Below are 23,820 nucleotides of genomic sequence, written 5' to 3'. Positions count from 1 at the left end.
TGTCTACCCTAGAGAAGCTTTGATTTCCAAGGGATCTGTACTTCCTTTAGGTCTGATCAGGATTTGACAGCAGGACCGAGGAGGTGTCATTTGCCCGTGTCTCTGTGTTACCCACATTAGAGGTGATAATCCCCCCTGCTCCAGCAGGGAGATTGGACTGGATGATCTTTTGAGATCCCTTCCAATCCCTAACGTTCTGTGATTCTGTGATTCTGTGATGGAGCTGGTGCATTTGCTGAACGTATCTAGGTGTGGGAGGGAGAACACTCCCAACGTTTTAGTCATGCAAAGTGCCTGACTAATTTGTAATCCAGGTATGGGGACTGTTCTGATTGGGGAATGTTCTTGGTTTTGAGCTCAGGTTTTCGGGTTTGTGGAAGGAGATTGAAAATGCAAGTGTAGCTGAAGTCACATTTTCTGGAGAGTTTTCTTGGAAGAAGCAGGGTTTAGGCTCTAGTGGCTGGAATGAGTTTGCTAAGAATGGTAAAAGGGGGAAACTTGTTTCATAGGTGCAGATGTTGCTTGAGATGTCTCAAGACTGAGAAAACACAAGGGATGAAACCTGGCACGGCTTAGCACTTTAACCTTTGTGAAGCTACTCCAAGTTTTTAAAGGTCTTTAAACTCTGCGTACATGGGAAACAAAGATGTATTTAAATGAATTAAAGATGTGTCACAGCGCTATGTTGCTGCTGCAAGCAAACCGCTTCTACGTTCATACCCACAGCTGCTGTGGTGTGTGTTTGGTGTGCTCTGCACGAATGAGATGCTTAAAACCAGAAACCCCAGTCAGCTTGAGTTTTCGCCACAAGGTGGCATTCTCTGAGCTTTTTTTGCTGAGGAAAAGAAATCTTACCATCCTTAATGATAACAATAATAATTAAAGGAGGGGGGGCGGGAGGAGGAAACTCTCAAACCCTGCCTGTGTTTTCTGAAGTCTGTGACAAAGCAAGGTTTGTTGGGAGGCTTCTTCTCTCACAATACAATAGTGCTGCTTTCAGAGAGCTGCAAGTGAGACTGAGGGTCAAGTCCCTTTAAAAAAAAAAAAGTGAAATACAGTATTGTGCATCTTGAAATCTGAAACCCAGAAACAGAAGTGCAAGGGAAACAAGGGGGAAAGTCTTGCAATTCCTGAGGACAACTGTTGCAAGTGGAGTTTTAAGGAATAAAGTATACGTATACGCCTTTAAAGGTCATTGAATGGCTTTTGTGGAGAAACCTGTGAAATAAAGGAGCCTTGGAAGAAGAGATTTCTTTTTCTCCTCCTGTCTGGATATAATGGCCATTGCAAAGCAAAGCATCTTGAGATTTGGCTTCAAATGTTTCTTGCTAGCAACTTTTGTGCTAACCTGTGATGGACAAGGTGGAAAAAGAGAGAATGGTGGTCCTGCCTGTTACGGAGGATTTGATTTGTATTTCATTCTAGACAAGTAAGTCACTTCTGCTCTGTTCTTTTTCAACGAAATCTTTCTCTAGGCATGAACTGCAATGGTACGTACTGGTACCAAGGAGGTTTTCTTTACATTTTGGTTTTGTAGAATTTGCTGTGTCCCCAAGGGACCCGTGAAACTCCTTACTACTCTGCCTCTGTTTTTGTTGTGGTAACTTCTTGGGTAGGTCTCATGCATAATCCCATTGTGCTCTGTAAATCAAATTGATATCAATTTTCCTGTGGCTGATACAGAAGCTTTATTGTATGCTTCACCCCGTAGTGGTCGGGAGAAGGTCAAACCCCTGGTCCTTTCTGGTTCCCCTCTGAACTGAAGGTCGAGGCACTCATTAAAGCAGGGGTTGGAGAGCTTATTTTTGCAGGCATTCATTCTGGAGCTGAAAACGTGGAGGAAATGCTCTCCTGCCTGCAGGTCTGCGGCTTTACCCTTGCTCCTCAGCTCTGAAACTTCTGGAGCAGCAACTGCAGTTGAAGATGGGGCTCTGAGAGGTGGTTGCTCCCTTTGAAAGTGTCTGAATTTCACCCGTGTGATGGAAAACAGCTACAGTGCCTTATTTAAAGAGAGCTTTATTTTCTCTACACTGAGTCACATTTTCTTTGTTTCCTGTTAATCAAATGCATATTTTGACTGCTTAACTGTTTATACTGAAGATAACTTCCTATCTTCCTTTATTCATCACCAATTTGTGGTAGTGTCATCTTCTTGGCACTGGTAAGTTTGCCTCTTTACAAGCCTTCAGTTTGGAGATGCAGCAATATGAAACAGATACGTGCTGAGCTTCGGAAAGCTTCATATTGAAGCAACACAATCGTTTGCAAAAAAAGTATTAAAAAAGTGCTAGCTAAAATGATTCTCCTAATTTTCTTGATTAAGATTAGTTATTTTGAACCAAAGGTTTGGAAATACTTGAGAATATGTGTGCCAGAGCCATGGTACTGACATTATTGACCATAAATCTCAGAGACAGGAAAGCATTTGCAACTTGCCAAAAGTGCTCGCAGATGAAGCCTTCTGGCTGCTCCTCTGGTGTTTTGCAGTAGCTCCCACATTCCGTTTGTATAAATGACTTGGAATTACATAACTCTTTATTACAAAATACTGGGTAAAATGTAAGACTGAGACAGTGGATGCTTTAATGTGCCAGTTGTCCTGATGCTCCAGGGGAAGGAGATAGAGATTTATTTATTTAACTTTATTCAGTGGAATGATCTACCTGTCTAATGCATTTTGTTGTTTTGGCTGTTCAGTTATTAACTGGAATACTTTTATTTCTACATACAAAATAAAAAGGGGCATGATTTGTACTGCAGACAGCTTTCACAAGCTGCATCTCCCTGAAAGTTGAAGAAGAACTGAAGGTTTTCCCAAATGTGATGGATGTGCTGTGTTATACCCTGGAGCCAATGTAACTTTAACAGCCACTTATTTCAAGTTCTCTGCTGTCCTCTTACCAAAGGCATGACTTTGTAGCTTGCTCAGGGGATTATGAGTCTGGGTGGAAATACGAAGCTTGGCACAAACTTTAAAGTAGGCAGGCTTACCTCAGCGTATTTATCAAGGTATCCAACCAAAAAATCCTGCTTTGACAGTTGTGGGATTTTTGTTTCTGGGATTTTTCTGGTGCAGAAATGAACAGGGTCTGATGTCAAAATGTTCTTGGTCTCTGGTGGAATTTGGAGCAGAGTTACGGTGTTTAAGGTGCTGGTGTGTGCAATGTGCTGTACACTCAATTGCTCAGCCTTTAAGGAGGTTGAGAAGAGATTAACTGTGCTGGAGTAACTTTAAAACTTTAAACTCAGAGGCTAAGCTAAAGTTTTAAAAAACTTGAGTCTTATTTAGCCTGGGTTTTCGAGCTTCCAAATGTCTAGAAAATGCTTTCAAAAATGCTGCTGAAGTCTTGAATGTGAAGAGAGGTGATGCCTATAGAGGCTTTCAGGCAAGATATGAAATGATAATAATAGATTTAGGGCTCACTGTTTTCCTTTGAAATAGCTCTAAAAATGACTAAAAATTATTATAAGTGATAAAGGATACCAAAGCAGAAGATATTTGCATTCTGAAACATGAAGTGTTAATTTCAGTGGTGGAATCAAGCCATTAACATATTAAGCAACCCACTTTCTGGGATCAAAGGAGTCGTATAAAAACAACAAACACAGCCCTGGAAGTCACCAGTGCTGGAGCCCTCTGCTGCCCCATTTGCCTCAGAGCCTGCTTGGATTTAGTGACTCCTTCGGTCCATTTAGCACCGTGTATGCGTGCTGCTCACCAGACACGTTCCAGCTGCTGTGCCATGCCCAATCCTTGTCACGATGCTGGCTCTTGAAGCATATTTCTGGCCACAAGAAGCCCTTTCAAAGTGAACATGTAACGCCCTGGGGAAGGGGCACCTGTAACAGGCTGTTCTTGTGAAGTGATCATGGAATCACAGCGTGGTTTGGGTTGGAAGGGAACTTAAAGCTCCTCCAGTCCAAGTCCCCATGGGCAGGGACACCTCCACCAGCCCAGGCTGCTCCAAGCCCCGTCCAACCTGGCCTTGGGCACTGCCAGGGAGGGGGCACCCACAGCTTCTCTGGGCAACCTGGGCCAGGGCCTCACCACCTCTCATGGAAGAATTTCTTCCTAATATCCAGTCTAAATCTCCCCTCCTCTAGTTTAAAACCATTCCCTCTCATTCTATTGCTACCTGCCCTTGTAAAAAGTCTCTCCCCAGCTTTCCTGTAGGACCCCTTCAGGAACTGGGAGACTGCAATAAGGTGCCCCCAAAGCCTTCTCTTCTCCAGGCTGAACAGCCCCAACTCTCTCAGCCTGTCCCCATAGCAGAGCTGCTCCAACCCCTGAGCATCTTTGTAGCCTCCTCTGGACTCGCTCCAACAGCTCCATGGCCTTTTTATATTGGGAGCCCCAGAGCTGGACCCAGCACTGCAGGTGGGATCTGACCAGAGTCGAGCAGAGGGGCAGAATCATCTCCTGCAGCCTCTGATGCTCTGGCTCCCTGCAGTGTTCTCCTTGGGAGACTCCTGCAAATTTGCTGTCTGAAGTGTTTGAAGGGAAACCAGGATTCCTCCAGCTGCCTGCAGACAGCTGGAGACGTGACTCCCTGCAGATGGCATGCTCGAGGGGCCTGAAGGAAATCTCCCATTTCTCATGGTCATGAAGGAGAAGACGATCCAGCATTCAGCCACCCAGAAATAATCCTGTTACGCTATGCAGCCTTGATGTGCATGTAACGAACAGAACAGAAGTTGAGTGATACCAGATTTGCTTGCTAGGTTACAATAGCATCCTTAATCTCTGTGTGTGCACTTTTATGGCTTTCATTTCTCACACAGCTTAGATAGCAAAAAGAAGGCCTCTCGTGCTGTGACCATTGGACCTCAGGCTAATGGAGTTAAGTTCCAAAAATGATGCAAAGACACCCCAGAGGACTGCGGTTTGAGTTGGACAAACTCCTCGCCAACTAAAACTGCAGTTGTCACGCTGTTGTTGGTTCAGCACTCCAGCTTTGGAGGAAACTATGGTTTGCCAGCTCTCTTAGGAATCGTTGCTTGACAGGCAGCAAACTTGAAAGGAAAAAATAGTGTTACAAACACCTAACTTGAAATTCTGAGCTACCTGACAGCACATTCACTGAAGGAATTGTATTCACATGAATTAAGAGCGGATTAATCCATTTCTGGATGGAGAAGACTACAGCTCACACTGTGTGCTATAGAGTACAGTTGTGTGCTCTTTGCTATCTAGGCTGTATGCAGGATCTGATCATGTAAGGTGCTGAACATCTTAAAGTGGAGGCCATACCACAGTGAGCCCAGTGTCGTGGAAGGTAAGGCCAGACAGTTTTGGGAGGATTGCTGAGAGACATCCTAAATGGTTTGTCCTGTTCCAGTTTGTTTGGCTGTTCATGGATTGAGGCTCCGAATGAATGGTAGCAAAACGAATGGCAGAAGGTGGTGCCAGAGAATTTACAGCCGGGATGGGAGTTAAGATCTAGGGCTTTCATTAAGAAGGAAGAATGAGGAAGCAGCAGGATGTTGATATATAAAAAAGCAAACATTTGTTTTTGCTGATGTTGTTCAGTGATTCTAAAAATATCATCCCTGTGACTAATTGAGACTATGACCCACCCCTTAATCGCCATGGTATTTAGTGCTGTAGTATATAACCAGCCCCACGAGCACAGCTGGAGCATTCAGAGGCAGCTCCAGATTAATTTATTTGCAGGTAGGGAGGACGCAATAACAACAAGCACATCTTTTGGGTAATATTTTGCTGTATCCTCTGTATGTCAAAGGTGCTGTTTCCTATGTTCTTGCCCGTTGTGTGCAAATCGCAGGCATCGTATACCCCTGTGCAGAAAACACGCAAGGAACTGTGTGTGTGTGGAAGAAAACTTGGCTCTAAAATATCCTTGGCAAAATGAAGCAAGTAATCCAAACTGTTTCCTGTGATCCCTCCATTATTCAGCCAGACAGCCCATCTATTTTTAACCGGTAGTATTGACGTGAGCCTCCTGCTCTAGAGAGGCTAAGAGTTGTTTCTTTGAATCTAGTGTTAGTAGCTGTAGTTACTGTGACTTAAGCAGGACTTAAGCCAGATTTACACTCAGGTTGTAGAAGAACATAGGGGCCACAGTGGGATGGAAAGCAGAAACTTTGCATTTCCAGGTAGGGAGACTGACCTACGTGAAGTGATTCTCATAGCAGGGACTCTTCCCCTCTCCAGCAGAGCTAACACAGGACCCTTACAGAGCTGAGTAGTATCTGAAGAAACAGAAGCCTTCAGTTGGTAATAGAAAAATTAAGCGTCTGCAGAAATAGATTCAAATTCATCTCTGATCTTTGTTGACCAAATCAGCAGTTCCTTAATTGGTTTTCTGCAGTCACAGGCCTGAATCCAGAGCGATGTGTACATTTGGTTTGGATGGCAGGAGGTTGCAAGTATATGGAGACAGAGTTTTCCTTTGTTTTAGCGTGAGGGTTGAGGGATGCCAGCAAGGCAGGGTGGAGAAATTTGTGTGTTCTTGGGTCTTTTTCTTGTTGCCTCGTTAGTGGTCATGGTGGGGTTGGGTTGATGGTTGGACTTCACGATCTTAGAGGTCTCTTCCAACCTTCGTGATTCTGTGAAGGAACGTAATTCACACCGAAGTCTGCTGTAGGTGTGCAGTTGCAATGAGCTAAGTTAATGTGTGAAATCCTTGCCCGTAAAGACCTGTGTACCTGGTTTTTAGTCAGCAGTGAATCTAAGGATCACTCTTCCTTGGTAAAAGGGATGGGTGGCAGCTACTTTACATCCAGAACTAAATGTGTGCCATCAGCACTTTGCACTTTACCTGCTGCTTGATAAATTCAGTAAATTCAGTCCATGGTTACTTGTTTCTTAGTTGGATTTTTAGATATTCCCTGCCGATCAGGAGGAGAAGAATGTTCTTGTACTGCAATTGGGCTTGGAGGTTTATCCGGCACCTCCATAGGCCCTGTAACCTCAAGGGTTTGACAGCTCTGGTGAGCTGTCACGGGTGAAGTGTGGCACAAGTGAGTAATATTTCCTCAGAATTGTGTCACCTCTCTGACATCTTCGTGTTCTATAGAGTTTTCAAAATCGCTCCTGAAGTATTTGGAAAGATGAAAGAGGCTTTTGGGCTCATTTGTGTTATTTTTAATGACCTCAATAAAAAGATGCTGCAAAACTTGGGTCAACGCCACCTCTGACAGCTATGAGGATTCTTGAAGTTAGTCCAAAACTGTGGATGTTTAAGGAAAATTTGGATCACTGTGAGTCTCTGAAATGTACTTCTGACAGCTGCAGTACACGTAGCCGGTGCGAAGTCTTCGTATAAGAGTCTGTGGCCTTGATTCTGTTCTCTTCTAGTTTGTGAATTAAATAAAACCATGGGTGTTCTGAGAAGGTGCAATGACAGAAATGGAAAGGAGGAGTCTAAAAAGTGCAAGACAGACAATGTGTGAGGAGGTCTGAGCTGCTGCAGCTGTGGGTTACGGGGGGAGAAAAGCACCTGCGGGAGGACAGGATTTAGCCAGTGTGGCTCTCAGTGTCTGCAGTCACAGAGCCACATGGAGTGTCTCTCACCCTTGCATTTAATTTAGATGTACAAAATGCCAGCACCGTTGACCACAGAATGTGTCATTTTCTTGCTAAAGGCATAATGGTTTACTTAGTCTTAATTTCCACTTATTGGGCTTTTCTCCAGCAAGAGGATTTGGCATCGTCACCATGAGCCTATTCTTAAATTGCAAGTTTATAGCATCAACCATTCAGCTGCAGAGTGTTGGCTAGCGAGCAGAACATCTTGTTTCTCTTTGGGAATATGAAAAGATAACGATTTGAAACTTGGCTTTTATTGTCTTACAGTTAGGCTTTAGAAATAGCTGTCTACTCAGAATTCTTGGCTTGCCTTATGGGAGGCTTTATAAGTGACAAATGTCTTTTACTGTGAGGCTTCTGAATGACACAGCCACAAGCTGTGGAGAGCGACACTGTAACCTAATGCTGGTCTTGTGAACCTGCTACTGACTGCAAAAAGGGTTGGTTTCATTGGTTCTGCCCATTTTATGCCAAGTGAGGACTGTAAGAAGTCTGAAGTGGGCTTCAGAAAATGTATTTTATGTATTAGATGAATACTTTTTCTAAATGCAGATCTGGGCATTTATAGCCACTGACACCTGGGCTTGAATAAGTGGAGAAATTAACTGCCAGTAGACTGCAAATAAATCCTTAAAATAGATGTTTAACATCCCACTGCTCTTGAACCTCAGGTTTTTCTTTTTGTGTGTTAATAGATGTGTAGGAAGGTTTAATGGAAAAAGAGCTGCAACTTCAGATGCTCGGAGCTGTGTTCCAGAGGGCATCAAGATGGGAGTGTTGGTGGGGAGGATGTGAGGGAGGGAGTGAGGATGATGAAGGGGAGGAGATGCAGCAGGAGCTGAAGCCATAGTGGTGTGAAGAACTAAAAAGCAGTGCTTACCTGAAAAAACTGCTTAAGGCAAACACAGAATCACAGAATCCCAGAACGTTAGGGATTGGAAGGGACCTCCAAAGCTCATCCAGTCCAATCCCCCTGCCGGAGCAGGAACACCCAGATGAGGTTGCACAGGAAGGCGTCCAGGCGGGTTTTGAATGTCTGCAGAGAAGGAGACTCCACAACCTCTCTGGGCAGCCTGGGCCAGTGCTCTGTCACCCTCACTGAGAAGAAGTTTCTTCTCCAATTGAAGTGGAACCTCCTGTGTTCCAGCTTGTGTCCGTTACCCCTTGTCCTATCATTGTTTGTCACCGAGAAGAGCCTGGCTCCATCCTCGTGACACTCACCCTTAAATCTTTATAAACATGAATGAGGTCTCCCCTCAGTCTCCTCTTCTGCAAACTAAAGAGCCCCAGCTCCCTCAGCTGCTCCTCAGAAGGGAGATGCTCCACTCCCTTGATCATCTTTGTAGCCCTACGCTGGACTCTCTCCAGCAGTTCCTGTCCTTCTTGAACTGAGGGGTCCACAACTGGACACTTAAACAGGAAGTGCTGTTGACTGGCACATCATTGACCTGAGCCAGTGGGTTTTAAGCTTTGTTCTGGCAAATGCTGGTTTTGGAAAACACATGACTTCTCAGAGCCGTGGCCTATGACAGGAGTTTTATGTGACTCCCTGCATACCTCATGTGCTCTGTGGCTGGGTCTCATCCCCAGTCGCCTTGCTGCAACAGGAATTTTAAGTGATGGTCAGCTTTTGTTCAGAGCCTTATAACAAAGGGGAAGAAATAACTGTATTTTTAACGGCTAATGCAGCATCCAGGGCTGCACGGTGCAAGTGGGGGCCAGCAAGAATTTCTGTGTTGGCAAAGGCTGAGTGCTGAGTTTTCCCTTAACGTGAAGCGTAGTATGGCCATCCTAGCTGATGGTTGGTTAGGTTGTACTTGTGAAAGGGTCCCAGCTTCACATGTCTGCTGCCAGCTGGTTCAGAAGACATGAAACTTTAATGAGGTGTACTTTTTTTGAGAGGTGGATTATGGTTTAAAGCAGCATACATTTCACTGAAGGAGGTAGTAATTGTTTTATGGCTAACGAAGCCTTGGCTTCACGTGTCTTCTGGAGACTGATGTAACCATTGCTCTAAAGTCAAGGGTTTCTTTTATGCCTCACCATGTAAAGACAATAAATGCTTATTTTCCAGGCCAGTTCTCAGAAGCGATTTGGGCTGTTTGGCATTGCTGGGACTGGAGTGCCCCAAGGTCTCAGAGTTATTCCATAAATCTGAGAGGAATTTGCACCTGGGGTTGAGCTCTGTGTGTCTCAGTTTGCAGTTTGGACACAGGGGGGGTTAAATTTCTTCTTTGAGAGCAAGTCCTGATGCAGCTCACCCTTCATCTGTTGTAAGACACCAATTTTCCCACTGTCTATGGGGTTTAATTAGGTTATCAAGACCCTTGCTAGTGGTGTTTCTTTGATACACATTTGTGTGTAGAACAAGCAATGATTTCAAGTCCTGGCCTGGTGAAAGGCAAGAGAGCCAAGAAGTAACACGGCACTCTTAGCATTTGCTTATGGTCAGGTCTCCTCTGCAATGTCTCTTGCAATTATGGACCAAAGAGGAGTGTCTGTAAGCTTATCTTTAAAGAGGTGCATTTGGTATCAGGTCCTTTGTGCAATGAAAACGAGAGAGTTCACTTTTTCCCAGATACGCTCTTGCAATGGTCCTCATTGCAGCTGAGGTTGCCTTTGGACATATTGGGGTCATACAAAGAAAGAATGGCTTAATGGGTGATGGAGCAAGGAGTAAGGCCAAGGTTTCTTGCTGAGCGGCTGTAAATGAAAGCCAGGTGCGGGGAGGATAGGGAGGGATGTGTATGACCGTGCGATGTGGTCTGCGTGCTCACTAAAGGAAGTGAAGTAACGCTGCACGCAGCCAGGCTGGGGCTGGCTGTCCCAGGGGAGCAGTATCTGGGTGAAACTCTTCATGGAGATTCATTGGCAGTCACAGGTCCAAGGTAGAACAGAGGTGAATCAAATGCCTTTTCTTTCTGTGAACTGAAAAAACACCTCATCAAATGTTCATCTTTCTTCCCTCAGGCTGCGGATCAATGAAGTTTCTATTAAAGCTGCAATGGTTATTTCCCCTATAAATATTTTTAATTGTAGTCAATGAATGAAATAAGTGGTGACACATTTATTTTCAACTCTAGGAAGGAATTTTTTCCCCTGTATTAATATTCCAGTGTTCATAGAAGTGTTTATGCCAGAAGAGGCATTTAGTGCTGAAAGATTCTGATTAACCTAATTTTTTCCTCACTCTTACAATATAAAGAAGAATGGGGGTCCTGGTGGCCAGCAGGATGACCATGAGCCAGCACTGTGCCCTTGTGGCCAAGAAGGCCAATGCCATCCTGGGGTGTATCAGGAGGGGGTGGTTGTAGGGCAGAGAGGTTCTCCTGCCCCTCTACTCTGCCCTGGTGAGACCGCATCTGGAATATTGCGTCCAGTTCTGGGCCCTCAGTTCAAGAAGGACAGGAACTGCTGGAGAGAGTCCAGCGTAGGGCTACAAAGATGATCAAGGGAGTGGAGCATCTCCCTTCTGAGGAGCGGCTGAGGGAGCTGGGGCTCTTTAGTTTGCAGAAGAGGAGACTGAGGGGAGACCTCATTCATGGTTATAAATATTTCAAGGGTGAGTGTCACGAGGATGGAGCCAGGCTCTTCTTGGTGAGAAATAATGATAGGACAAGGGGTAACGGACACAAACTGGAACACAGGAGGTTCCACTTCAATTGGAGAAGAAACTTCTTCTCAGTGAGGGTGCCAGAGCCCTGGCCCAGGCTGCCCAGAGAGGTTGTGGAGTCTCCTTCTCTGCAGACATTCAAAACCCGCCTGGACGCCTTCCTGTGTAACCTCATCTGGGTGTTCCTGCTCCGGCAGGGGGATTGGACTGGATGAGCTTTGGAGGTCCCTTCCAATCCCTAACGGTCTGGGATTCTGTGTGATTCTGCGATAATCCCGTCCCATTATAGTCCATAGCTTATTTTCCTGAGGAGCAAAATTGGTTTGTTTTGCCTTTAACTAAGGTGTGAAAGAAAGAGCCAGAACAATTCAGATGTGGACCTGCGGTGTTTTACTCTTCATAGTCTCCGGTGGAAGTGCTGGAGAAGTTTAATAATCTGTTCCTCCAACTGCATGTTGTTCTCAAAATACACTTGAGATAAAAGCTCTGCATAATGGTATGGCAAGTGAGTTGGTGGAATTAATGTAAAATGCTGTGCAGAGAGACAGGTCTTCACTCACACAGGGTTTATTTGCTTAGGGCTGTGCTAAAGGTCCTGCGTAACTACCATATGTTTTTGTCAAGTGTAGCCTCAAACACTTGCGTGGAGTGTGAATTATTCTTGCTTTTCCAAGTTAAGTAGGAAATGTCATTTACAGTTTAATATCTCTTTAAAGGAAAAATATGGACAGCGAGTTTTAAACAAAACAAAACCAAATTGCTAGCTAAGCAATGTGTAACAAAACACTAGGCTGGAAAAACTACAGTAGCAGCAATTAAACTAATATCTCCTGTAATAATTGTTTCCCTAGATCAGGAAGTGTCCTGCACCATTGGAATGAAATATATCATTTTGTGGAGCATCTGGCCCGCAAGTTCATAAGGTAAGAAGTGCTGCTCTGCAGATAACGGGGTGAGGATGTGTGTGTGTGCCAGCAGCCAGGAGCCGAGCTCTCCATTGCAGTGCAGCAGCACACGCTGGTGCCAGTCCCCTGGTGTGGATGGAGTTATTAAGGCTTTTCTCACATCATCCCATTGACTGCTTTTCCCCAGATTTCTGTCATGCAGGAAAAAGGAGTAGATAAGCTAATTATTCCCTATTTTTCCCTGCCTGACTTCCATGGTGTGTTTTTATGGGGAAGGAATCCTCTAGTTGCTGAGGTGGCTGCTACTGCCTGAGGGACAGAGTTTTGGGTCTGCAGGGAGCAGCCTGAGGCTGTGGCTTTCAGGCACTGAATGCCTTGAGATGATGAAAAATCCCCCAGGCCAGTGGGTGGGATGTGTTATGATAAACATAATTATCTTTCCTTCGTCTCCGTGGTGATACCAGGATGTACTCAAGCCTTTCTTGCTTTAGCAATGCAAAGGTCATGATACAAGTGCTATTTACATCTTTTAGGATTCCTCATGGTTTGCCTTGACTGGGAAAGCCCAGGGCAAGCCACCTTGTGCTGCTCAGTCCCGTCTTTCATCCTGTACAGTCATAATCTGGATAGCAATCGGAGCGCCCTGTGTGTTTGGTGTTGCACAAACAGTAAACTCTGGTCCAGACCACCAAAATCATTTTCTTTTTTCTCTCCTCCTCCAGCCCTCAGCTGAGGATGTCCTTCATCGTTTTTTCAACTAGAGGGACAATTCTAATGAGGTTAACAGAAGACAGGTAAGAGGAGGCTTGAAGGTGCACAGCAGCTTTTGTGTCCTTGTTGTAGTTTCTTTCCCTGTCCTTGCTCAATTATTTCCAGTCCACCGTGTCAATGTTATGACACCTTTGTGCTTCTCAATTTGACTCACCTGCCTATTTTCACCTATGGCACCCACTCTGCTAGAAGGCATTAAAGCCTCTGAAGGCAGAGGTTGTCTTCTTAATTTTAACTTCATTTTAACTTCTAACATCAGCGATTAGGGTTCTAACTTAAACAGCTTTCATTGAAGGAGTCTGCCTTCCACAGAGCTTTGTTGCCTTTGAAACATCCTTGGGGAGTTTCTTCTGCAAACAAATGAGTGAAACTCCATTCCCATGAAAACAACCTTGAAAGTTGTAGGTGATACCCATACTCTTGAAGTAGCAGGGAGCATGATTTCTTAGGAGGACTGAAGGTATGTTCTAGGCAAACAGTGTTCAGTGTGGATTGTGTATTTTTTGGCAATGACAGTTTGATTGCCATATTTCTGAAGCATGTTCTTGCCATCCCCTTGTAGATCCTTAAATTAATCTCGGTAAAATCTATGCGATGGATTTTTTTGTTTTATTCGGACTTTAAGGAGAGCTGGATGAGGTCCTTTAATCGCACTTGCTTCCTCTGTTAACTTCATTGCCACGTGGAGCAAAAATATATGTAACACATGTGAAGACTGTATAAGCCAGCATGTGTTTTACATATTGGATGTCTATGAAATTGCATACCAGAGCAGCTACTATAGAGGAATGAATAGGAAACTGGCCACTTTCCTAAAATCAGTCCACATACATACCAACCTTGAAAAATGCTGTTAAACCCAGCCAGTCAAAGCATCTCTTGCCACTTACTGCAGCAATCAGTATAAAGAAAACTAACCACGTATGTCTTGGTGCCAGAGGAAAACCTGTTCTCTGCTTCTTTTCATCTCCCACCCTGTGAGTGCACCCCATTGCAAGGATCTTGAGTATGTTAAGGCTCTAAGCTATGAGACTTCAGTGTTTCCCATGTGGAAATGTATTTCATATTTACCCAGCTGTCCTAGAAATGTTGACTGGGAACAGGATATTGATACAGTGTTAGTCTAAAAATCGTCTGATGGAGAGCTGCTGATTTTTATCTGAGGACTGACAAACAAGGGGGGGGCTTCATGCTTGTCCTTTAGTTAAAACTGGCCTTTCTTAATAGGAAAGCTGGAATAGTGGCAGCCCCTTTTCTACTTTGCCTATGCCTCCATGTGATCTATTAGCATCTGAACATGAAGATTGAGGGTGCCTGGCACCCCTTTTGGAAGATCTCTGTGCATCTAATGGGACTGGATTGACATCTTTCACAGAGCTCTGCTATCTATTTTAACATTTCAGTGCTCACATTTGAAAAATAACTCTGATCACAGGAAATGCTCTTGACTTTTTTATTCATCTGGCTTAGTATGTGCACAGGTAGCTGAATGGAGGAAATGTCTGCCCCTAGCCCACTGTGTAACACAGTTAGCTCAGTGTCTAACTGGTTTGAGCTATTGCAGGTACAGAATGAGTTCCTGAATGTTTGATAATTCAACCTATTGCAAAAGCAGATACTCTTTTCTCCCTGTAGGAGTTACTGCTCTGTAGAATGGGTAATGTTAATGCTCTGCTGCAATCAGCCTCACAGATGTGAGGTGGAGTATGTGATGATCTCACAAACTGGATTTTCTGAAGTAGGTAACTGATGCAGGGACAAAACTGACTTCTGGCATTCAGTCTTGCAATGTCAGTGTGGTCCATGCAGTGACTTAATCTTTTTCCCAAGAAGATTAGGTAGTTTGCCCACACATTGCAGGGTTTTATCTTGGTATTAAAGATTTCTGGCCCAGACTTGGCTTCCAGAGCTTGGCGTCTGCAACTCAGTGGAACAACAAATGTTTGCCCACCCTATTTAGCCTTCAGTTGATCTGTCACTGTGCCTGGGATTTCTAAAAAAAATAAAACATATACCCTGGATCATAATGAGCTACTTGGAAAGGCTTTAATCTCCGTCTGTTTGAACAGGAATTGAAGGTGTAATGTCAAAATAAACTGGAGTTGCCAGGGTGGTTTGAGATGATGTCACTTTTTGTGGCTGTTTGATTGCATTTGTACAGTCAAGTCAGCCAGTGTATGTGAGGAAAGTGAGCCAGGTGCAAGTCAGATGCTCTGCTTCTGCATCAGAGGCTTGGTCAGGGTTGCACAGGGAATATTTATTTAGAAAGAAGTGTATGGATATTGACCTAGGAGATGCTGCTGTTGTGATGCTTTCCTCAGGCTGTAGGAACACTGGGAGTACATCTGCTCTATTTTCCACACCCTTAGAAAGGTCTCTTTACCCAGATGTTACCTTAGTCTGTATAAACACTGGGTTAACTGTTTATTTCCCCTCTCTGTACCTGACTCTGCCATGCATGTCATGGATATCAGCTCCTGATACATTTGATCTTGGCTCTAACAATGCATTTACATTCATTTCAGGGAACAGATCCGCCAGGGTCTGGAAGAGCTGCAGAAAGTCCTTCCAGGAGGTGACACATACATGCATGAAGGATTCGAAAGGGTGAGCAGATGGGTGCTATGGTGTCTCTAAGCTGTGTCTGGGTGCTCCTCAGGAAATGTTAAACATAGGAATCTGGTTAATAATTCTCTGGTAGGTAAGCAGGGCTATTTCCCTTTATGCAATATGTACACTGAAGTGTACATGTTGAGTGTTGGAGCTGGTATAAAAAAGCTGCAAACCCAACTGCTTATCTTTCTTTTTACCTTCAGTTTTGATGGGGGAAGCCGCCTTTTCCACTTAGGACAAGGCAGGAGGCTCTGGCATTGCAATCCCCCATGGAACCGCACCAATGAAGGGTGGAAAGCTGCCTAGGGTCCTGCATGGGTGCTATAGCAGACTTGTTAGGGTTGAGTGGGGGCTGAGGCCATGACTCTAACCTGTTCTCACTGGTGGGCAAATAATGCTGTGCAGAAGTCATTGCCCGCTCTGATCTTCTCCTGTTTTTCTACAAGCTCTGGACTTTCTCTAAACTCCTGAACACTCTCCCACTTCACTAGTTCACATGCATTTGGGAGGATTGTGGAGCTGTCTGCCTATTGAAAATGCATGTGAACACACAATGAAAATTCAGGTGATTTCGCAGAGATCCCGGCTCTTCATTAGGAATCCAGAACTAGATCCCAGAGCTTGGTGAATTCAGAAACTTTGCAGAAGTCCAAAAAACCAAATTTAAATTTGGAACAGAAGTGAAATTCATAAGCCAAATATGTTCAGTGTGCCCCATTTTAATTTTGATTTAATGCACACTGAAGCCCTTCTACCTTACAGAACATGCGTGTGTATAGATCAAGTGAGAGACAGGAGCATAAGAACATCTCTCTGCAGATGGTTTAGTTGCAATGAGAGTAATTGATCTAGAGATGCTGGGGAACATTTCTCAATGAACCTTGGAAGTTTCTCAAGAAGGAAGGTGAACGTGATTTTCAGATAGCAGAATAGTGAGACACTCCATTACTGCTGGCCAGAGGCCTCAGAGTCGGTTTGACTGAGTTATGCTTTAGATAAGACCTTGAAGTGTCACAACCAAAACCATAGGCAATAAACCTGTTCTGTGAAGCAGATTGCTCCGAAAGCAGAGATTGTGTGCAGGCTACACGCCTGACATCCTCACTGCCACCCTCTCTTTCTTTCTGGTGCGTGTGTAGATGCCCACAAAGTGTTATTAATTTATTGCTAATAATTTTCTGATTTAATTTCAGGCAAGTGAACAGATTTACTACGAAAATGTTCACGGTGAGAGACTTTCTTGATCCATTGAATGTTTTTTTTTCTCTTTCCTTTTGACTGATAACTCTAATAGATTTGAAATGCAGCTTCGCTGTGGGGAAGATGGGGGGTGGCTCCTATTCTTACAGAAATGCAATGCTGTTCAGGGTAGGTGTTCCTGAAAAGGAAAAAGAACAGGTGGAGCTTTAAGGATCCAGAGCTGGAATGAATATTTCAGGCCAAAAATTAAAAGCCAGGTTGAATGAAGATGCCTACTCCTAACAAAACTCTCTGTTACCCTATCTTGTTCTTTTTGCTTGAGGACTCAGGTAACCATTGCTTCTTCCTTCCGAAACATGTGGAGTTGCTGTTAAGTAAAAGATTTTTTTTCAATAAGCAATTATTTAAACCAGTAGTAAGTGCAGATAACTAAAAATGTTTGTCATTTCCTTCTTTGTAATTAATGTAAAAACTTTCTGCACTGCAGAGCCTGAAGCAGAAATATAAACATTGCTTCTTGGCATCCAAAAGATAGGTGAGCAGATGTTCGAGTACAAAGCCAGTCCTAATGGTTACGCAGGGCCACTCATGAATAAAATGAAGTAATGACTAAGCCTGCAGAGCTTTGGGACTCATCTGTAAAATATGGCTGCAGCAGAATGGAGTAGATGGCTAGAACAACTTGATTTGGGATCAATAATGCTTGGTATATGTATTACATGTAACGAGTTACCACCACATGCAAGAAGCAGTGGACAACTGGGTCCTCAAGTCTGAATGTTCACCTGTGTGTTTTGTCTTTATTAATTCTGTGTGCTTGTCCTTGCTCTGCTGAGGGAGCATTTACACCCTCTGCAGTGGGTCCTAAGGCTCCTGCAGGAGTCGACGGATGGAGAAAGGCACCTCGGGAGGTCATTGGGGCTCCTAAGTTTGTACAAGAAGTGCTTGCCTTTCTCCGTTTCCGACAGCAAGAGCCTAGGTGCTCAAATTAGGCATCTCAACATGAATGACCCTGCATGTTGCTTATCACTTGTCAGGCGCTTGACTTTCTCAGTGCATCATTATCACGTTATTTCACCTTGGAGATCTCTAAGTGGTACTGAGAAAGTTAAGCCTCAGACCTCTGTTCTGCAGTAATTGAAGAAGTTGCTTGCTTGGATTTTTGTCTCTTCAGCAACAGCTTGTTAAAGGCACAGCTACTTGTAATGGCAGGAAAATGCCCTAGATGTTTAAAGGAATGTAAAGGTTGGTAATTTACGCGCCTTCACATATTTAGCCTTTATCTTTCCATAACAGTGTTTGCACAAGATGTACCTGCAGAGCTCCTGCAGATCAGTAGCAGGTCTGTTGTCTGAAATACAAATTAATTCTATCTGGCCACTCCGGAAAACAAACACAGACTTGTAAAACCCAAGCTATAATCAATACGAGGGGAGGACTGCAAGGTTTAACTGTGTTGCTCAAATACATTACACAGGAAGAGTGAAGATTTTAGGCCATTTTCCTACCATATCTGTTTTAATCCCTATTAAGCCTTTTATCACAAGCTGGAAAAAAAAATCCCTGGATTTATTGAACTGACAGCATTAATAAAATCAGGAAATAACTAGAAACGCTTTGCGTTGTTTATTTGATGGCTGCAATCTAATCTACTGGCCTGAAATATTGAAGTAGTTATGAGAGGCTGCCATTAAAAATCACTGGAGTGTGGTGTAAAAATGGTGTTGAAGGAAAAAATATGCAGAAATTCATGTCCTCTGAAAACTTGTTGGCTGGAGAGAGATACAGATACAAGACACGGGCTTGATGTCCGCTGTTTCTGGTCCTTTAAGTGTGCTACCAGGTCGCTGGCAGGATGTTTTCTAGGCTAGTTTGACAAATACAACTCAAACCCAAGGTACTAAAGGACTTTGTGTATTTAGGTTACAGAACTGCAAGTGTCATCATTGCGTTGACAGATGGAGAACTCCACGAAGACCTGTTTTTCTACTCTGAGAGGGAGGTGAGTCTCTTACACATTTTTAGTCAGGGACACTTTTGCTTTGGAGGCAAAAGATAGGGAAAACCTTTTTCCCGAGTAACAAAACTTCCCTTTGGTGCTCTTTGGATGTGAATTTTAAGGATAAACATTAACAGCAGAACTGCTCCTGACTCATCAAGACTGAGACTGTTCATAGAAGTGGAGGGAGGCTTAAACTAACAGTTAAAAAACAAGAGGAGAGCCCAGAGGAAGGAATAGTTCACAGCTGCAACACTTCGGTATTTACTGGATATTCTGGGAAATATCCAAGTCTTCTCACTTTGACTTTGCTTCTTTCACAAAATTTAAAGACCTCAAAGAGGATGACTCTTGTTCCTATAATCTTCCATTGCATCTGAAAGCCTTTCAGATGATTAAATGTGACATTTCCACAAATATTTCCAAGATTCAAGCATATATTCTCACCAGCCTCACTAAATCAGTGTATCATGCAAAATGTCAGATAAACAGTAGGTTAAGCCCTGTTGTATAATGTTCCTACTCATGTCCTTTTGAAGAGATGACCCAATTTTCACCTGTCAGTCAAACAAATTAAGATGACCTAAACTTGGAAGATGGTATTATTACGTGAATTCACTATAGACAGAATTTTTCCTCTCAATGCATCCAAAATGCAGCTTTAGATCCAATAACAACAAAAATCAAGGTTTTGTAGAATAAAAACCAATGTTACTACAGCACAAACAAATTTCATGAATCCAGAGTTCCCCTCCTTACTGTTTATCTCCTCCGAAATAAAAAATCCACATGAAAGATCAATTTGTTTCAGAGGTGAAGGAACAAGCTGAGAGGTCAGAAGTGTTGTTTTTGTTTTGGTTTGGGGAGGAAGAGTCAGTGAGTTGGTGGAACAGAGATCCTGAACTCTGCTCTTACGCTGTGAGTTGCTTCAGCTTGGGTGTAAGTTTCTCGGTGTAAATCTGGAATGATGCTTTTCCTGTAAAGCACTTTTCTATCTGCCAATGTGAGCGACTACAGCCTTCTGATATAATCTGACTTGCTACCATCCTTTCTGGGAATGGGCTTGCAGTCAGGTGTTCCTGCTCTAATAAATGTGATTAAATTACTTCATACTTATGCAGGCAAGAGCGTTTAGAGCAGTTGCTTCTTGAATAGTAAATGCACTCGAATAGTAATCTGCATGTCAATGAAATTAAATCAAAGCTGTGGATGTTACCCCTTTATTACTTTGCGATGCTGTGTAAGTAGTGGGAGTGATATTGTGCTGGCAGATGGAATGAAATGTCTCCTCATCTATGGATATTGTGAGTCCAGGCACACATGGCTGAAATAGAAAATACCAAATGTTTTAGGTTACTGTTATACTATCATAGTTACTGGTTACTGTTACACTGGGATGTGTCCTAAATAATGAAAAGAAAATGGATTTAATCTCTTACATCTGTTGGACAGACAAATGTTAGGAAGCTGGAGTAGCTAGGAAGGTCATCTAATTAGGTTTAAAAATTCCCCACCTAATACCTTGGGTTTTGCTTTATTAAACAAGTAGCTGCTCTAGGAACAGATAAAACCTGGTTTTGCAGAATGAGGGAAGAAAGCTTTTAAAGCTCTTTTGACAAGTGACCCCCATTGTTCATTTTACAGAGAGAGACTAAATTTATGAATAAGACCTTTCAGAAATCTGCATCCCATCACATTTGCATCCATTTCATCCTACTTGTCCTTATTCCAGGCTAATCGGTCGCGTGACCTGGGAGCAACAGTGTATTGCGTTGGTGTGAAAGACTTCAATGAGACCCAGGTAAAGGAGACATTTGTGTTTAGAGGTGCTTGGCAAAGGTGCATGCTCCTGAATCACTTTCTCAAAACTTTTCAAGTGGTCTTCCCCTCCGTCTCTTGACTTACAGTCTAAAGTGTCTTCGTCTGGGTGTTGGGTTTAAGACCCTTTCTATCTAAATCTCCATATGTGGAGAGCTGTCCCTCTGTCTGCGTGCCACAATGGCTCTTGCTAATGGTGGAGAGAAGCAGAGGAAAAAGACACATAAAGAGTTGCAGATCAGTCTGACTTAAGCTGTAGGCAGGAAAAAGGTTGTGGGGACTTCTTTTTCCTCATAAAATTGCGATATTACCATATAACACTTCAGTTTGAGTCCAGCTTTTCTTTCACAGGAAAACTATGCTGTAAAAAGCAAACAGCTTCATTAGTGACACTGCTATTTTAGTGTTTTCCCATCTGATAGTCTGTCTTCTAAATTCATCATATCAACATTACTATGTCCCTGAATTACGTTTCACACCAAATGTAACAGTTGACATTATATTTTTCTAACAAGAGTGAAACGCTTGTACAGTCCCTAAGTGAAGTGCTGAAATACTGAGTAGAGCTTTTCCAGGAGTCAAAACAAACTTGGTTTAGAACAATCTCCTCTGAGTCAAAACCAGAGAGTGGTGTGACCCAGAGTAAGTCATAGAAAAAGCAAAGGGGCAATAAAAATGGCAAAGAGACTAGATCTAAAGTAGCAGACCCCAAAGGCAGCTGCTACGTGAAGTCATTGAGATGCTGAAGAAATTAACCCGATTTAAACGACTTCCTGAAGTCCCAGGTTGCATTAGGAGGAGGACTATGGGGAAACTGTAAACATCCTGGTCTACAGAAGCTGCTGTATTTTGGCCAACAAGCAGTGAGCAGCTTTAACACCCTTCTTGGACCAGGAAGGGGAATGTTGCCTGGATATTACTCTGGATGCAAAGCAGGAGGTTGGCAGTTTGGTGTTTAGCTGGAGAAGTGGGGGTTTGGAGTGGCAGGAGCTGGAAAGGTGGAGCCCATGGGGTTTGGGGAGGAATGTGTGGCTGCTTTGCTGCCTCCAATTTGCAATGCTACAGGAAACGCCAGAGAGGCCTGCTGGGCTGGTGCTGCCTCTGCCATGGGAGAGAATTGCTATAACAAACGCTGGCCTTGCAGCAGTAAAACTGATTCTGCTCCAGCAGATGCATGGAGAGCTCATTACTTCTGAATTGGGCTTAGAGTTTGGCCTTAACCCTTGGCGTGCCATTGACAAGTGAACCTGCATGTAGCTATTTACAGGTGATGTCCTGGTTCCCCTTATCTTATCACCGCCACATGAATGATCCTCTTATTTGTCATGTTCCAAGTGCTCTTCTGCTACCTCTTTCCTTCCACTTGGAAACTATCTCCAGTGAGCTCCCTGCTGTCTTCTTGGCTCTCTCGTGGTTGAGCTGAGGACAAATGGTCAATCTCAGGAAAGGTGAATCAGGCCTGTATCTCCAGATGGGGTGTAATTCACATTAGTCTTCTCTAGATGGGAAAATACTGAATCACTTTGATTAGCTCTCTGGTTTAATTGATTATGTGCTGAAATGTTTTGCTGCATTAGTCCTGTCGTGATGATGCTGTGGCCTACTTTGGCTGGGGAGTTACTGTCCTGGATGATTTACAGTCAGGTGGGAGAGATGGATTTTGCAATAAAGATCATTGGGTTCTGGGCCATCAGTGAAAGCCACTTTATGTCTTGTTGGAACAGGCTGCCCAGGGAGGTGGTGGAGTCACCATCCCTGGATGTGTTTAAGGAGCGGGTAGATGAGGTACTTAGGGATATGGTTTAGGGGGTAGACAGGAACGGTTGGACATGGTGATCTCAGAGGGCTTTTCCAGCCGAGTGATTCTGTGTGATTCTGTGTGTGATTGCCTTCAAAGTTAAGGGAAGCCTTTTCTGATTCCTGATACAAAGCTTTCTAAAATCATTTAGGGTAAAGAAAGAAACTTTTAAATGCTTGACAAACTATAACACACTGGCAATCTATACAGAGTACTTGAAATATTTGGGTTTTTTACTTGCAAGTGGATGAATCTGGAGAAGTCTTAATTTGCTGCCTGCTGGCTAATTTATCTCATTCTTTGCATTTCTCTTTTATTTTCTTTTACCGCTCTGTCAGCTGGCTAGAATTGCCGACAGCAAAGATCATGTCTTTCCAGTGAACGATGGTTTTGAAGCCCTTCAGGGGATTATAGACTCTGTAAGTACATTTAATTGTGTGTTTGCATGTGTGCATGTTAGTTTGTGTTAGCTTGCACAGTTGAAGGTTTAATTTTCCCGTGTTCACAAGTCACGCAAATGGCTCCATGGTCTTTACTGGGAAATAAGGACAACTCATGAGGCTTCCCTGTTTCTAGCTTTAAAACTTTGAGTAGCCTCATAGTGTCTCACCTAGGACCAACACTTCCCTTCACTGAGCAAGAAAGGCATTGCATGAGAGGATGTGTGTGCCATTTTCATTAGAAGTGTAAAATGTACTAAGTGTTCACTAGGAAACAATGTGTTCAGGTAGATTTCAGTATTTTTCTGTTCCTTTTGCTCAGTCATATCCCATAACTGTTCTAATTAGATTGCTTCCCATGGCTACAAAGAAGGATGGGACATCCTTGTGAGGACATGTGTTTTGTTCATTTTGTTAAAGGCTTTTTAGCTGATAAAACACAGGTGAAATACACAGCTTTAATCCGGGGGGTGTCTCAAATTTCTGTGTTTAGGGGGGTTACACACTATTCTGACTGTGAAGTACCAAGCAAAACTGTTCCCTCAGCGCAGGCTCTATTTTCCCCAGTGCTCTTGTGTGTGGATGGAATAAATCCCTTACTGGTTTTCCTGGCACTGTCCAAGTGTGGGGCTACTGCCTTAATTCTCTTGGACAATCAGGTGCTGCATGTCATTTCAGAAAGCAACAAAACAGCAAAAAACACCCTCGTTTAATTCCCAGTCCTGCATTCCCTTTGCAGCTGTTTTTAATGAATTCCAGGAGCAGTCCTGACTCCCTTTCCAGTTACATTAAACAGAATGGGAAGATTTCAGCCTCAGGGAACCCAGTCAAGAACTGCTTCAGCTGCCTGGTGTGAGATTTACCAGCCCTGGAGAGGAGGGTAGCAAGGAAGAGTGATTGTACAGCAATGAATCTGTGATCTGAGTGCATGCATTTGAGTGGAGTGCTTTCAATACAATCACAGTGTGGTTTGGGTTGGAAGGGACCTCAAAGCTCCCCCAGTCCAACCCCCATGGGCAGGGACACCTCCACCAGCCCAGGCTGCTCCAAACCCCGTCCAACCTGGCCTTGGGCACTGCCAGGGAGGGGGCACCCACAGCTTCTCTGGGCA

At 43.7% G+C, this 23,820-nt stretch overlaps 1 protein-coding gene across 1 annotated transcript in view; it reads left to right on the top strand.

Annotated features, from left to right (window-relative positions):
- The first annotated feature begins 1,277 nt into the window (after positions 1–1,277).
- LOC104539877 (anthrax toxin receptor 1-like) overlaps positions 1,278–23,820 on the top strand; it is a 37,491-nt gene continuing 14,948 nt past the window's right edge. Inside the window, exons 1-8 of the mRNA XM_010183536.1 lie at positions 1,278–1,429; positions 12,017–12,088; positions 12,793–12,864; positions 15,367–15,448; positions 16,648–16,681; positions 18,577–18,656; positions 20,386–20,454; positions 22,608–22,688. Of these exons, the coding sequence (XP_010181838.1) occupies positions 1,278–1,429; positions 12,017–12,088; positions 12,793–12,864; positions 15,367–15,448; positions 16,648–16,681; positions 18,577–18,656; positions 20,386–20,454; positions 22,608–22,688 (642 nt within the window). The remainder of the gene's footprint in view (positions 1,430–12,016; positions 12,089–12,792; positions 12,865–15,366; positions 15,449–16,647; positions 16,682–18,576; positions 18,657–20,385; positions 20,455–22,607; positions 22,689–23,820) is intronic.

This window comes from Mesitornis unicolor, unplaced genomic scaffold (assembly GCF_000695765.1).
Source record: "Mesitornis unicolor isolate BGI_N332 unplaced genomic scaffold, ASM69576v1 scaffold474, whole genome shotgun sequence".
Lineage (NCBI taxonomy): Eukaryota > Metazoa > Chordata > Aves > Mesitornithiformes > Mesitornithidae > Mesitornis > Mesitornis unicolor.
The sequence above is the reverse complement of the archived record's forward strand: the minus strand, read 5'-3'. Positions and strand labels throughout refer to the sequence as shown.